General features: G+C 35.9%; 2 protein-coding genes across 2 annotated transcripts; both read left to right on the forward strand.

Annotated features, from left to right (window-relative positions):
- The first annotated feature begins 314 nt into the window (after positions 1–314).
- LOC130954681 (trans-resveratrol di-O-methyltransferase-like) lies at positions 315–1,876 on the forward strand. Its single transcript, XM_057881439.1, has 2 exons — positions 315–1,303; positions 1,393–1,876. The coding sequence occupies exons 1-2, from the start codon at positions 518–520 to the stop codon at positions 1,693–1,695; spliced, it is 1,089 nt and encodes a 362-aa protein (XP_057737422.1). The 5' UTR covers positions 315–517; the 3' UTR covers positions 1,696–1,876.
- Positions 1,877–10,060: 8,184 nt separating this feature from the next.
- LOC130956356 (uncharacterized) lies at positions 10,061–11,219 on the forward strand. Its single transcript, XM_057883394.1, has 2 exons — positions 10,061–10,332; positions 10,459–11,219. The coding sequence occupies exons 1-2, from the start codon at positions 10,165–10,167 to the stop codon at positions 10,993–10,995; spliced, it is 705 nt and encodes a 234-aa protein (XP_057739377.1). The 5' UTR covers positions 10,061–10,164; the 3' UTR covers positions 10,996–11,219.
- The last annotated feature ends 5,672 nt before the right edge of the window (positions 11,220–16,891 follow it).

The following is a 16,891-nucleotide window of genomic DNA, read 5'->3' on the forward strand; positions in this document are numbered from 1 at the left end:
CCCATCACTAAAACAGAAAAAGATCTCCTCCATACACACGAGGGAGAATGCTCAAATGCTCAATGCTCAATGCTGCCCTGTCCCCCCCCCCCCCCCCCCCCCAAAAAAAAAAAAAAACTCAATGCTGACAAAACCAACTCACAGTTGGGGATACCATATTGCTGTATTATAATAATGATTGATGTCATGTCATCTCTCTGCAATCAACTACCGAAGCACAAAAGTCATCTCTATCCACTTGCAAGTTGCATCGCCGAAGCCAAAATGTCATATCAATTAAGAGTGAGTCCAAGTCAAGAAGAGGGGGCCAAAAAGAATAGGGGAAAATAAAAGGAAAAAGAACTACTGGTCAACTATGCAACTAACCCAATAGAACTTTAGATTTTACTATTTTATAAGACTTCACATGATTCATCAAATAGCATAAATTAACCACTTCTGACCTCCTTAGAACATCTCAGTAGTGGTTTCGTTTGTCAAAACAAGAAAGGTCCATTGATCATAAGCAAAAGAAAGCATGGAGATGAAACAAATGCAGAGTGCTGAAGAGTTGTTTCAAGCTCAATCCCATTTATACAGATATACATACCATTTCATTGGGTCTATGTGCCTCAAAAGTGCAGTTCATTTGGGAATACCAGACATAATCCACAAGCATGGTCAACCTATTACACTTAATGAGTTGGTCTTGGCACTTCAAATTGACCCTAACAAATCCGGATATGTGTATAGGCTCATGCGGTTCTTGGTGCATTCTGGATTCTTTGTTACAACCAAGATTGATGGTGGAAAAGAAGAAGAAGAAGAAGAAGAAATAATGGGGTATGATCTTACACCTTCCTCAAGGCTCCTCCTCAAAGACACTGTCCCAACTCTCTCTCCTTATGTTCAAGCAATGTTTCATCCTGCTGTACTTCACCCTCCTGAGTTCTTGGCAGAATGGTTCCACACAAATGAACCTACACCCTTTCACACTGCACATGGCAAAAGCTTTTGGGACTATTTAAGCCAAAACCAAGAGTTTAATGGCCTCTTCAATGAAGCAATGATCAGTGATTCTGGAATGATGAATTTGGTGATCAAAGATTGCAAGCCTGTTTTTGAGGGGATGAGTTTATTGGTTGATGTTGGCGGCGGAAAAGGCGCCGTGGCTAGGTTGCTTTCTGAATCTCTGCCTCGTTTGCAATGCATAGTACTTGATCTTCCACACGTTGTTGAAAATTCACAAGATTGCAACAACTTGAAATTTGTTGGGGGTGACATGTTTCAGTCTATTCCTTCAGCTGATGCCATTCTTCTTAAGGTATGCAAAAATCAAACGTCAAATTGTTCATCTTTTATATGATTAATATTTCTTTTTTAGCTAAAGTATGATTAATATTCATGTCGCAGTTAGTTTTGCATGCTTATAGTGATGAAGATTGCATTAAGGTACTGAAGAAGTGTAGAGAAGCTATTTCAAGCAAAGGTAAGGAAGGGAAAGTAATAATCATAGACATAGTGATCAATGAGAAGAATGATAAGCGTGAATTGACAGAATCAAAGCTCCTCTTTGATCTGCTAATGATGAGTGTGGTCACCGGAAAAGAGAGGGAAGAAAAAGAATGGAAGAAGCTCTTCTTGGAAGCTGGATTCAGTCACTATAAGATAACACCCATATTTGGTATGAGGTCACTCATTGAAGTTTATCCTTGAATAATAAAAGGCAGAGATATTGATCTATATGTTGCTTTATTTTGTTAGGAGTTAAATCTTAGTCATATTTCTGTTAATGATCAATGCATCTGCTTTATAACAAGCATACAATAGCAGTTTATATTGGGAGCCTGTTGTAATAACATCAAACAAACTTATAATAAGCTTCAAAGTTCAAACAGCCTGTGTTTTTGTGCAACAACCTTGTGCATATATATTTCCTTCTTTTTGTCTTCAACTATCTTCATTGTATTCCTATATAATTAAATGTGAAGTATCTTAGCTCCAATATACCACTTTGTTTGAGTGGACGACTACTTAAGAAAATAAAGGGAGTACAATTGTATACTTAATATTCATGGTATATAATGGCACAAAGTTTCGTAATTGTCACTACAATAAAAATATTTTGAGTTTTACTGCATCTTTAACATTAAATGATTTTTACCTATTCAAATATTTTGAACAAGAGTAATATTAGTATATTACATTATTAACAAAAAATTAATTTTTTTTGTTAATATTTAGTCAGCTATTTAAATTTTAATATTATAAAAAAATAAGTTTAATTATTATGTTCGTCTTATAGTTTTACTAACTTTGCAATTAGGTCTTTATACTTTTTTTTCTTTTCAATTGGGTCTATACATTTTTTTAATTTTATAATTAGGTCCTATCTATTGTAAAAAATGTTAGAGTTAGTTGAATATTTTTTTCGCAAATTGAAGGTGTTCAGAATTAAAAATCTACCTAGATCTTTGATCACATATATTTTGGGAGAAAGATTCTATTAATTTTAACCTTTTTAATATGAAAAAGACTAATTAATAAATTAAAAGCAGTATAAGAATCCAATTGAAAAGAAAAAAATATAGAGACCTAATTAAAATTTAGTAAAACTATAAGGACTAATAGAATAATTAAAACAAAAAAATATGGACCCAAAATATTAGCGAAGTGTTACGGTAAATTTTAGAAGGTTAGATTTAACGGTATTTATATAGTTTTTTGGAGTGTTTGAGAATGTTCTAGATGGTTCCAGAACGTTCTAGAATGTCCTAGAAGGTCCTGGAATACCCTAAAAGGTTTTAGAAGACTCTGGAAGGACATAGAGTAATCTAGAAGAGTCTTGATGTATATAGAAGTATAAAAAGTAGTATGGAATAATCTATAAGTATTTAGAAAGTTATGGTAGGATAAATATTTGTAATGAAGGTTCTGGATGATTAATCTGAACCGTTGTTTAGATTTAATCCTAACCATCCATTAAGGAGGTAGATGGCTATAAATAGGAGGTGAGAGTTAGAGTTTAAGTGTGTGAATCATTTGTAACAAATACTTGAGTAATAAAGTGTTCTTTTCACCAAAGCTTCATTTCATTTGTGTTCTCTTATGTTCGTAGCTTTCTTGCTAAATATTGAGGGTTAGGCAGACTTGGTCTTAACTCAAGAAGTTGAGTAAGTCCGAGTGCCAGCATGGTAGCATTGGAGTGTGTCCAAAGTCGTGACAATTTAGTATCAAAGCAAGGTTCAAGAGAGAGCACAAGTGGTTTGTGGGTATGGCTTCTAGTGTAACCATGGAGCATATTGAATCTCAAAGGGAAAAGAATGCTATTCCTTCTCAATGGGGAGGCAAGAAGGCCCGTTCTTCAAGTGAGCCTAGAGGTAAGGACTATAACTTCTTAGAAGAGAGAGTTTCTATGTTGGAGAATGTTCTATCCTCTGTGGATGAGCGCTTCCAAAGGATAGAACATGATAAGGAAACCCTCAAGACTCACGTATTGGGAGAACTAGATGCTTTCAAAGAAAGTATGCTCCAAATCGAAGAAAATCTTGAGAATTCCTTGAAGCTATTTAAGGACATTTGAGTTTTGTTCGAAGAAGCAAAATCTTGAGCAACCATTATAAGGAAGACAACAAAGATTGATCTCCCTAAGCCAAAGGAGTTCAAGGACGTGAGAGATGCTCGAGAGGTGGAGAACTTCCTATGGCAAAGAGAGAGGTACTTCGAAGGTCAAGGGGTGGTCGAAGAAGCAATAAAGGTACACACTGCAGTTCTCTACCTTTCTGATAATGCTACTTTGTGGTGGAGGAGAAAATGCGTAGATATAGAGAAGGGTACTTGCAATATAGCCACATGGAAAGATTTCAAAAGGGAGTTGAAAAGACAATTCTTCCCTGAGAATGTGGTTTATGAAGCAAGGAAGAAGTTGAGGGAGTTAAAGCACAAGAGTACGATTAACGATTACGTAAGGGAGTTCACTACTCTTACGCTTCAAATCCTCAACTTAGCATCAGAGGATGCATTGTTCTTCTTTATTGATGGATTCCAACCTTGGGCAAAACAAGAACTACAAAGAAGGAATGTTAAGGATGCCGATGAGGCCATCGTGGTGGCCGAATCACTTACTGAGTATCATAGGGGAGACTCTAAACCCAAGTCTTCCTCCAAGCCTAGTTCTATTAAAGGTGTGAGAGACAAGGAAAAGAGTTTCTCAACCAAGAAAGAAGAAAAATACTCTTCAAAGAAAGAGTACGAGGAAAAGAAGAAGGCTTTTGTGCCCAAAGGATGATGCTTCGTGTGTAAGGGACCACACCAAATGAAGGACTGTCCTAAGCTAGGGACTCTGGCATCTATTACCGAGGAACGAGAGGCTCAAACTCAAGTAACTGAGTGTGTTGGATCTATCCAACTCATGAATGCTGTGAAGGGCAAAGAAGCAGGCATCGCAGAAAAGAAAGACTTGATGTATGTCAAAGCCTTTATCAATGAAAAACATATCATGGCTATGATCGACACTGGTGCTACACACAATTTCATCACGTCTGATGGAGCAAAGAGGCTTGGGTTGAAGATCACCAAAAAGAATGGTTGGTTCAAAATCCGTGAATACCAAGGGTGAACCCTTTAAGGGAGTAGCAAAAGGGGTTGAGATGACTCTTGGTTCTTGGAAGGGCCTTGTGGATTTCTCAGTAGCACCCATGCACGATTTTAAAATAATCATCAGACTTGATTTGTAAAGGAATGCAAATATAATACCTATGCCATACTACGACATAGTATGTGTCATAGAGAAAGGGTCTCCATGCATGGTCCCTACGGTCTCTAAAGCTGGAGGACTACACATGCTTTCTGCTATGCAACTCAAGAAATGGTTCAAGGGGAGTCAACATCTGAAAGAGAAGATGTTCCTCCTGAAATCAAAGAAGTCTTTGAAGAAAATAAGGATGTGATTCCTCCCGAGTTGCCAAAAATAACTACCACCTAGGAGAAAGGTGGACCACAAGATTGAATTAGAGTCAGAAGTAAAGTCGCCTGTCTCAACACCTTATAGGATGGCAACGCCAAAACTTGAGGAGATGAAGAAGTAACTCAAGAATTTGCTAGATGATGGGTTCATCCGACCATGAAAGGCACCTTATAGCGCACCAATCTTGCTCCAAAAGAAGCATGAGCGTTCGTTGAGACTATGTATCGACTATCGAGCACTTAACAAGGTAACCATCAAGAACAAATACCATATTTCTTTGATAGCCGATTTGTTTGATCAACTTGGTAAAGCCAAGTGGTTTTCAAAACTGGATTTGAGGTCAGGATATCACCAAATAAGGATTGTTGATGGTGATGAGTCTAAGATCACGTGTGTCACAAGATATGGATCGTATGAGTGGTTGGTGATGCCTTTTGGCTTGACCAATGCTCCTGCGACCTTCTATACCTTGATGAACGAGATCTTTCAACCTTACCTTGATTGGTTTGCAGTGGTATACTTGGATGATATTGTTGTCTATAGCAATACTTTGGAGAAACATGTAGAATACTTACGAACCGTGTTTTAAGATCTTGCGAGAGAATAACCTATATGTGAAGAAAGAAAACTGTTCCTTTGCAAGGGACAAAGTCCACTTCTTGGGACACATCATTAAAGATGGAACTCTCTGCATGGATCAAGGAAAGGTGAAGACTATCAAAGAGTGGGAGCTGCCAAACAAGGTATCTAAATTAAGGTCATTCCTTGGGTTGGCTAATTACTATCAGAGGTTTATCAAAGAATACTCCACTAAGACTGCACCATTAACTGATCTTCTAAAAAAGAATCACTCTTGGGAATGGTCAAAGGAGTGTCAAAAGGCCTTCGATGAGTTGAAAGCTACTATCATAGAAGGACCAGTACTAGCACTACTCGAGTATTCAAAGGTGTTTGAAGTCCACACTGATGCTTCTAACTACGCTATTGGAGGGGTTCTGATGCAAGAATGACACCCTATTGCCTTTGAGAGTCACAAGTTGAATGATACAAAGAGGCGATATACACTGTTCAAGAGAAGGAGATGACCGCGGTAGTGCATTGTCTGAGAACTTGGCATCACTACTTGCATTGTTCACACTTCATCGTCAAGACAAACAACGTGGCTACAAGCTACTTCCAAACTTAGAAGAAGCTAAGCCCCAAACAATCTAGGTGGCAAGATTTCTTAGCTAAGTTTGATTTCGAATTTGAATACAAGTCAGGCAAGACTAATGTGGTAGCAGATGTGCTGAGTCACAAGGCTGAGTTGGCAGCCATTTCTATGGTCGAAGGAGATATTGTGCATATCATCAAATAAGGGTTGCATCATGATCTATTAGCCAAGAAATTGATGGAGGTTGCTAGAGAAGGTAAGACCAAAAGATTTTGGCTAGAAGACGACCTTCTCTACACCAAAGGAAGAAGACTATACGTCCCTAAGTAGAAAAATCTAAGAAGAAAGCTAGTAAAGGAATGCCACGACACCAAATGGGCTGGTCATCAAGGCCAACGAAGAACCTTGACACTTATTGAATCTTCTTATTATTGGCCTCAAATGAGGGATGAAGTGGAGAATTATGTGAATACTTGTCTTGTGTCCCAACAAGATAAGATTGAAAACAAAACATCAAATGGATTGTTGGAACCTCTGCCTCCATTAGAGCGATCGTGGAAAAGTGTCTTTCTAGATTTCATCTCTGCTTTACCGAAGTTTGAGGGGTTTGGATCTATTCTCGTGGTAGTGGATCGATTTTTTAAGTATGCTACTTTTATACCTACCCTTACTTACTACACTGTAGAAGAAGCAGCACGACTATTCTTCAAGAATGTGGTGAAGTACTAGGGATTGCCTAAGAGTATCATTAGTGATCGAGATCCACACTTCATAGGACGACTATGGACAGAGCTATTCAAACTCCTTGGGTCGGAGCTTCATTTCTCAACAAGCTTCCATCTTCAAATCGATGGACAGACTGAGAGAGTAAATGCCTTACTTGAGTGTTACTTGAGGCATTTTGTAAGTGCTAATAAGAAGGATTGGACAAAACTTCTAGACATTGCTTAGTTTTCATACAATCTGCAAAGGAGTGAGTCTATAGGAAAGAGTCTGTTCGAGATTATGACAGGACAACAGCCGCTTACACCTCACTCTCTTTCTTTCTCTTACTTAAGGAAGAGCCCAGGAGCTTATCATATGATTAAGTCATGAAAAGAACAAGCTGATGTCAGTCGTTCTTACCTCGACAAAGCTACAAAGAGGATAAAGAAATGGACATATAAGAAGATGAGGCATGCAAGCTATCAAGTGGGAGACAATGTAATGATTAAACTTCTTCCACAATAATTCAAAACCTTTCGCAAGATTCATAAGGGCTTAATCCGCAAATACGAAGGGTCATTTGAGATCATTGGACGTGTTGGGGAGGTTGCTTACAAAGTACAACTCCCTCTCTCTATGAAGATCCACCCGGTCTTCCATGTGAGTATGCTTAAACCATATCATAAAGACCAAGATGAACCGAGTAGAGGTGACTCGAGTAATGCTCGGCCTGTGGTGATTAGATCCTTTGATAAAGAAATCGAAGAGATCTTAACTAATCGCATCGTGCGACGAAGAGGAGTACCACCAAGTATCCAATACTTGATCAAGTGGAAATGACTCCCGATAACCGAAACTAGCTGGGAAGCTCGTGAAGATCTGTGGCAATTCCAAGAACACCTAGAGCGCTATCATGAATAGAACGCGATGAGGACATCTGTGCATTAGGTGGGAGAGAATGTCACGATAAATTTTAGAAGATTAGATTTAACGATGTTTGTATAATTTTCTGGAGTGCTTGAGAATGTTCTAGATGGTTTTGAAATGTTCTAGAATGTCCTAAAAGGACCCGGAATACCCTAGAAGGTTCTAGAAGACTCTGGAAGGACATAGAGTAATATAGAAGAGTCTTGATGTATATAGAAGTATAAAAAGTAGTCTAGAATAATTTAGAAGTATTTAGAAAGTTATGGTAGGATAGATATTTGTAATGAAGGATTAGGATGATTAATCTGAACCCTTAATTAGATTTAATCCTAACCATCCATTAAGGAGGTGAATGGCTATAAATAGGAGGTGAGAGTTAGAGTTTGAGTGTATGAGCCATGTGTGAGTAATTTGTAATAAGCACTTGAGTAATAAAGTCTTCTTTTCACCAAAACTTCATTTCTCTTGGGTTCTCATGTGTTCTTAGCTTTTTTTCTAAATATTGAGGGTTAGGCTAACTTGGTCTTTAACTCAAGAGGTTGAGTAAGTCCGAGTGCCGGCACGGTAGCGTTGGAGTATGTCTAAGGCCGTGACATAAGGATAATATTAATAAAAAATAGAGTAAAAAACAAATAGGTCCCTGACCTTTTTAAATGCGGACATTTTCGTCCCTCAAGATTGAAAAATATATTTAAATCCCTCACCTTATAAAACGCGTGACAATTATACCCCTCCATCGAATCGGGACTCAAAACGGTAACGGAGAATGCTAACCTGGATGCATGGACTGAACTGTCTGTTTTGGTTATTAATGATGTGGATGGAGAACAAATTATTAATGGACAAATTGGTCTTTTTGTATACTCCGTGGAGGACCATATGGTGGTGCTACCACCGCTTCCAATGAACCACCCTCGTCGTATCACTGGCAACAGCAACTTGAAAACGACACCCCGCCTGCTACTTTGGAGATCCATTCTCAACTATGAGAGATCTTTTCCTTCACCAACTCCACATCCCTCCTACTTCTTCCTCCTCTTACTTTGAAGAACCACCGCTACCGCTGCCGTCGCCGTCACCTATCTTGCCTGCTCCATGTTATAACAGTTATGGTGGTGCACCCCTTCAACATAACATGAGATCTTCCTCATCTTCTTCTTCTTCCTCTTCTTCTTCAATTAGCTGCAACAACATATTCTCGAACATGATTCAGATCTCTCCCATCCCTAATAACACTTTTTCTTATTGTTTCTCTTCGTCTTCTTCAAAATTAGCCATCTCTCTCTCTTCTTCTTCTTCTATGCTTTTAAATGTTAACGCCATGTCAATGCAACATCAATTTCCTCCAACAAGCAAGATTGCCATCTTCTAGACACCGCTTCTGCACTTCAAATCTCGTCTCCGCGCAATTCCGCTCTTAAGCACATGTACGCTTCTTTTTTCTTCTTCTTGTTGATGATGGCGCCATGAATTTTGTGAAGCTAAAAAGGAAAAAAACCTTATGAATGGCATACAAATTAATTAATTATTATTATTATTCTAAAACAAATTGTTATGGCGTTGTTTTGAAGTATAAGGACCAATTTGTTTCCCATCCACATCATCAACCAAAATGGACAGTTCAGTCTCCACCCCTCTAGATCAGCATTTTTTGTTTCTGTTTTGAGTCCCAATTCAATGGAGGGGTATAATTGTCACGTATTTTTATAAGGTGACGGATTTAAATGTATTTTTCAATATTAAAAAACGAAAATATTCGCGTCTAAAAAGGTTAGAGACTTATTTATTTTTTATTCTAAAAAAAATTAGTCCTTAACATTTCTCTTTGAACAATTAATATATACTAACCTACCGAAAACGGCAAAAGAGTTTATTAGCAGTAATTCAAAATTAATATTCTAATTACTTAATTAACTTTATGAATAATTAAGAATCAATTTATCCATAGTTAAGAGTCAATATGACAACATCACATTTGTTGTACCTTAGTTAGAATGGTCTTTTTAAGGAATGTATTCATTTGACAAATACTAAATTTTAGCAAAAGAAAAAATGACTTCATAAAATTTTGCCTTTAGAATACAAGCAAGTGCATCTTCTTTCTGTCCATTTTTTCTTATCCCACCTTTAAAGTAACTTATTAATTAATAATATTGTTTTTATCTGCAATCATGAATAATACTAATTATTCCTAATAAAATACATAAGATTAGCAAGTTGAATTAGTTATCATATTATTAAATGTGATTGGTCCTTGGTGGATCAAATTGAATGCCAATGTCTTAATGCTAAAGATGACCAAGCATTCCACCTAATAGCTAGTTTATTTGACACAATTTATATACAAATGAAGGGTAATGATAGTATTAAAACCCACTCAATATCCATCAGTCCTCACAATTAGGGACTCCTAGGAAGGAATTGAAGCAACAAAATGATGTTCCACAAGGAGTACCTAGACTTGATTTTGGTCCCATTGGGATTGCTCATCATGTTTTCCTATCACATCTTTCTCCTTTACAGATATCTAAATCTGCCTCACACTACAGCCATGGGGTTTGAGAACAATGACAAGAAGATTTGGGTTGATAGAATCATGCAGGCAAGTTAATTAACATGATTTTGCTTCAAATTTGAATACCCTTTTGATTTCTATATCTATTAAAATAAAACTAGTTGATAAACATCTCTACCAATGCATAAAGTTATATACTTTATTAATGTCTAGGTTGAGCCAGACAAAAGGGATGTCAGCACAGCTTTGTCTGTTCTTCAGAGCAACACAACAGCAGCTACATTCTTAGCCTCTGTCTCATTAACACTATGTTCTCTCATTGGAGCATGGATTGCTAATAGTTCCAACATCTTCTTCCAAAGTAGGCTAATCTATGGTGACACAAGACCAACCACAATTTCAATCAAGTACATATGCTTGTTGCTATGCTTCCTTCTTGCATTTGCATGCTTTATTCAATCAGCAAGGCACTTTGTTCATGCAAACTATCTCATAAGCACACCGGATTGTCCTGTTCCGGTGAGTAGCGTGGAGATAGCGGTTATAAGAGGCAGTGATTTTTGGTCAGTTGGACTTAGAGCACTTTATTTTGCTCTTGATTTGCTGCTTTGGTTTTTTGGACCAATTCCCATGTTTGCTTGCTCAGTTTCTATGGTCATAATTCTTCACTATCTTGACTCTAATTCAAGGCCATTGCATAATGGTAATAAGCCTCAGTCTCATATTGCAAAGGGAAGTTATAATTTGTAATGATCTTATGAAGAGATGCTGTGTTCATTATGAGATTCAGAAAGTAAGAGTTATAAAATAATATTAAAAAATTGATAAGCACTTTTATGTTTAGTGATTTATATAGTATTTAAATTCATGGTGGAATGAATTCAAAATTGTTATTTAACTAAGCATGTTTGAATAACTTAAGAGTAGAATAGATAATTTAAATTGTCATAAAGAAAAAATGTTGGTGGAAGATATGATTTTATGGATAAAGTATATTTTATCCTTTAATTTATGAATTCAATTTTCATGCACGGATAGTGTAAAACGTTTGACACAGTCATACATTGTAAAGTGTTTGATATAGTTGTGCAATAACAATTGTTCTCTTGAATAACTATAATGTAACGTTATATAAGTAGATGCATATATAAAATGATTTTAGACGGATAATACATCAAAATTAAATTCTTACTTTATTAGAACATAAAGTAGAAGCAAGAATATGCTGTAATGGATGCTACAAGATGAGTTGGCAGTTGGCGTGCCAAATTAGATGGTCCAATAAAGAATAGCAAGCAACATTTTTCTTGCAAGCAAGGCTCTGTTCTAGACTTCTATAATAAATAAGTCAAGTGGATATAAAACCCTGAACGCATTAATTTGCTTTAGCCACAAGCTAAGTGTATGTGTGTGCGAAGGTTCTTTGGAATTGAATTAGAAATGCTAAAATGATACAAAGTATACAGATCATTGTCCTTTTTTCGTATGTTCAACAATTAATATTTGTATTATAAAGAGAATTTTCTTATTCTTGGCACATTGTAAAGTTGAAATTTGGACTAGTAATGGGTATAGTAGGATAAGGTAGGATAGAGTTTGATTCTACTCGCACGATGAAATTTTTTTAAAAATTCTACTCTATCCTACTTGCAGGTTGAAAATTTTTCAATCGGTCAACCCTAACCCAATCTGCATCCTAAAATTCTAAACCCTACTCTACTCGATCTTACTCGCAGAAAAATAAAAAAAATAAATAAATAATTAAATTCAAATTAAAATTAAAAACAATAAAATTTTAAAAAAATCTAACATAAAATAACAAATAATATGATTATAAACTAGTTTAGTAGTTATTTCAAATTTTTATAAGAAAAAGATTATAAGTTCAACACTTACTTTCTTTATTACATACATAACTTTTATATATTATATAATATATTAGGGATACGAATAAGATAGGATAGAATATATTCTGAATTCGTATCCTACCCTATTCCCAAACAAACTCGCACCGCGTCGACGGGTAAAGCATATATTGCCGGTCCTAGTTGGAATGCTTGACATAACCATACTGAATGGAATGTGTCAATATATATAGTTTTAAGGTCAAAATAGGTATAGAAATGCTTTTGATATATGGTGAATATAGTTTTGTATTTAGGGGAAATACGAATAATGATGATACTAATAATTCATTCATGGAGTTTAGGGGTTTAGAGTATGCATGTAAAATACATGAGTTGAGGAGGAGAAGGTATGTATATGTTAGGATAGGACACCTTTCGATCCACAAAAATATCACATGCTTGTTTTGTAAAATTAATAATTAATTTGCGTGGTCCATGGCGATGCAAGCTATGATAATAGGGCGAATTGAGACATGCATGTGATGTAGACTACTCAAGTTCCATTAACATAAAATCAATAATTCTAATTCTTATGACTGTTAAAGGCTCAACCAGTTCACGGAAAATGACATATTCCATTTCTCAGAAAAAATATAACAATACAAGTGCTACAGCCAGGAGGGACCAGAAACACAACCCAATAGGGGGATCAATTTTGGAGATCTTATTGGGGGAGAATACTCAAAAACCATCATCATCTCATAAATCAGAAATCTTCATATTTTAATTGTGAAAATTATTATTGAAAGATCACGTGATACTTGAAAGCTTTAGATAAATGTTTATGTTGTTTTTTTTTTTTTTTTGTACATTGTTTATGTTATTTTATATTGTTTTATAAGTAGGGCTTGAACTATTGAAACCTCTTTTTTCTTTTCTGGTCAAATTAAATCGTTTTTTTTTTTTTGGTCGGTAATTAAATCGTTTAAGTAAGTCTAATAGAAATACCAAAAACAAAATGTAAGTCAAATCCATTATCCATTGGGCTTACAATATCTTGAGTAAACAAGAATATGATTAAAACAAAAAATACACACACACAAAAAAAAGGCACTGTTATATGAAGACATTCATGTCATCTGAGACCCCAAAAAAAAAAAAAAAAAAAAGAAGAAGGGAAACTTTTCGATGAAGCAGAATAATAATATCTGCTATTTTGCTTCTAAAAATAACTTAGGGCCTTAGGGGCATAGCCAACTTATCATCATAAATCGACAAATTTCGATACTATCTCAGAATTAAGTAGATCTAACTTAAAATTAAGAGCATTTTTAGGCTCAGTTTTTTTTTGTATATTATAAAATAACGTGTGTTATTCAATGATATTTAGTTGGTATTGTGTACTACTCTGCTATGGACCTGCTTTAATTTTTTGAAAGAAATAAAACGTCTTTAAAGTTTTGTGGGAGAGTGACTTTTTTATTTTAATAAACAAAGCAAAACGGCGTCGACGAATTGAATAATTTTTTTTTTAATTTTGCATGAAGAAAACGTCAGCGACATATTGTATAATATTTTTTTTTATAGGCAAAACGTTAGCGATGCATTGTGTATGTATTTAATTTTTAATTGTCACAAAGGAAAACGTTAGTGACGTTTTGATTGAAGATATATTTTTAAATTATTTTTTGGTCAAAAAGTCGTTAACGTATTGCTGAAAAAGTAAAAACGTTAGTGACGTTTTGTGAAAACGTCAGCAACATTTTCTATTGGGGGAATAAAAAAATATAAAAGTAACTATAAAAGAAATTTGGATTGTGTTAAAACGTAAAAATGGAGTATGAGACTAAAGTTTAAGTGAAGTAATGAGAGTTTTGTTCTACAAAATGTTCTCAGTTTGAGAGAGTGAAAAAAATTTGTGAGTGAGTGTGATGAGTGTATAAAATGGAGGATTATATTAGTTTAAAAATATATTACAATGGTCTGATTTTATCTCATACACATGAAGGTGTGAGTTTTTTATGTGAGAATCCATGTGTTATTATTGTTCCTCTTTCAATAACATATGAAAGACTTAAGAGTATACTTTCTCAAAGTGTAGATCATCAAGTGCAAAAAAGAGTCTTAAATATTCTGTATAGGCAGCCTGTGCTAGTATTTGGTGGTTTCGGTCAATTTTAAATGATGCATGTGACTGCTGAAGCTAGTATGCAAAGAATGTTTTTTTACCTATTATCAAACTAGAGCACAGGCCTCACTTATTGAGTTGTATGTTGAGTTCGAAGAAATCGATGATGTTGACTTTCCAGAACCCAACATAGACTGGGTGGGTTATAATACTGAAAGCGATGAAGAGTTTGAAGGTAATTATGAAGTTGTTGGTCCAACTGAAGATGTAGAGGAAGATGAGATAACGGTTGAAAGAGATGTGGCTGATGTTGCAAATGCACTAACCGGAACATCCATATGGAGAGCCATCTTTTATGCATGCTTTGAATCTTGATGCCATGCATGCACCAGAATTTTATGAATATGTTAATACAAATAATTTTGTTGTTGTCGTTGTTATTTACTTTTTTAATATTAGTAATATTATTATTTGTTTTGCTTTTATGTTAGTATTATTTTTATTTTTTAAATTGTTATTACTATTTATTGTTCTCATTATTATTATTAATAATAAAATATTATTTATATTTATTTTTGTTTTATTTTTGGTGTAACCCCAGCTGTTGTAGCTGTCGATGAATTTGCCGTTGGAATGGAGTTTAATTCTAGAGAGGTTGTTATTGCATCAGTTAAAGAGTATACCATTCGAAGAGGAGTTGTTTATAGGGTATATGAATCAGAACCAACAACATTCTATGCTAAATGCATACAGTACAAAATAAGTTGTGATTGGCTCATCAAAGTTAGTCTTATGAAAAGACAGTATTGTTGGGTGATAAGGAGATACAGTGGTAGTCACACGTGCACCAGAAGTACCAAATCTCAAGATCATGCTAAAATGGACTCTAAAACAATTGCAGAAGCGATAAAGCCATTAGTTGAAGCTGACCCGTCCATAAAAGTAAAATCTGTCATTGTTGAAGTACAATCGAAGTTCAACTACACGATAAGTTATCACAAAGCATGGTTGGCCAAGAAAAAGATAGTGAAAAAAATATTTGGTGTGTGGAAATCTTCATATGAAGCTTTGCCCACATGGTTTGAAGCAATGGTTGCAAAAGAACCATCAGTAGCTGTTGAGTATGAAACTGCATATGGCTATCGAGGGGATGAGTTAGTTAAAGATCTCCGAATTCTGACATGAGTCTTCTGGGCTTTCTACCCATGCATTAAAGCATTCAAAAGTTGCAAGCAAGTGGTTCAGATTGACGGCACACATTTGTATGGAAAGTATAAAGGAGCTCTTTAAGTTGCAGTATCACAAGATAGCAATGGAAATATCGTGCCTCTTGCATTTGTCATAGTCGAAGGTGAGACTGCCGATGCCTGGCACTTTTTTCTTAGCCATTTGTGAACACATCTAGTTAATCGAGATGGTGTTGTCCTTATCTCTGATCGACACGAGTCAATCATCTCAGCTGTGGGTCATAGTAATGGAGCATGGGAATATCCGAGAGCTATTCACATGTTGTGCATCCGACATATAGCATCCAACTTTTTTAGGAGTTTCAAGGCACCACTCCTGCAGAGGCTAATTGTCAACATTGGCTATTTTAGAACAATGCGTGAATTTGATATGCGTTACCAGAGATTATGTGAGTGGGGGGAGGCTTACAAGCAGTGGTTAGACTGGATCTCTCGACAGTAATATGCCTTGGCATATGATGGTGGACATCGTTGGGGGCATATGACAACTAACCTAGTGGAATGCATTAATGGAGTATTGAAAGGGGCACGCAATCTTCCGGTCACAGCCCTTGTTAAGGCAACTTTTTACAGGCTAAATGCATTATTCACAAGGAAGAGAGCTGAGGCTGAGGCTCGTATAAGTGCAGGACAACTATTCTCTGAATATGCAACTCATAAAATTATGTCAAATCAGCACTCAACGGGGAACATCCAAGTTAACCTATTTGATAAGCAGAACGAGGTCTTTGAAGTGCACAAGATGCCAAGTGGGTTGGAGTTTGCAGTAAACTTGCGCTTTCAGCATTGTGATTGTGGTGAGTTTCAGGTGGATCGAATTCCATGTCGCCATGTATTTGTCTGCTGTGCAAACCAGCGCCTGAATTGGAAACAGTATGTGTACAAGGTTTATACGATGGGTGAGATCCAAAAGGTATACAAGACCCGATTCAGGCTACTAGAAAATCCAACAACATTGGCCTGTGCATCAAGGACTAAGACTCGTACCCAATCCCCACCTCAAGCGAGTGGCCAAAGGCCGTCCTAAGAAAACTCGCTTCTTGAATGAGATGGATATTCGTGATCTACGTGGTCCTAGGCGTTGTAGGCTTTGTAGCGGTGAAGGTCATAGCCAAAGCAGATGCCCGTGCCATGGTGAAACCAGTGCTAGTGGATCGGCTCCAAATTCATAGTCTGTGACCTTAGTTGTTTCCAACATCTTATTTAGTATGATATTCCGTTGTAGTTTGTGACTCAGCCATTTTTGTCATTATATGTAGTATTATGTTCAATTATAGTTTGTAATTTGAGGTGCATTCAACACTTTATCTAGCCTTATGTTTGTATTGAGTCATGTGACACTTACTTTGCTTAAGTTAATTTACAAGTTTATTTTGATTAGAGAATTAAATAAAACAACACAATGGGTACAGAATTAAAACAAT

The sequence above is a fragment of the Arachis stenosperma genome, chromosome 10 (assembly GCF_014773155.1).
Source record: "Arachis stenosperma cultivar V10309 chromosome 10, arast.V10309.gnm1.PFL2, whole genome shotgun sequence".
Taxonomy (NCBI): domain Eukaryota; kingdom Viridiplantae; phylum Streptophyta; class Magnoliopsida; order Fabales; family Fabaceae; genus Arachis; species Arachis stenosperma.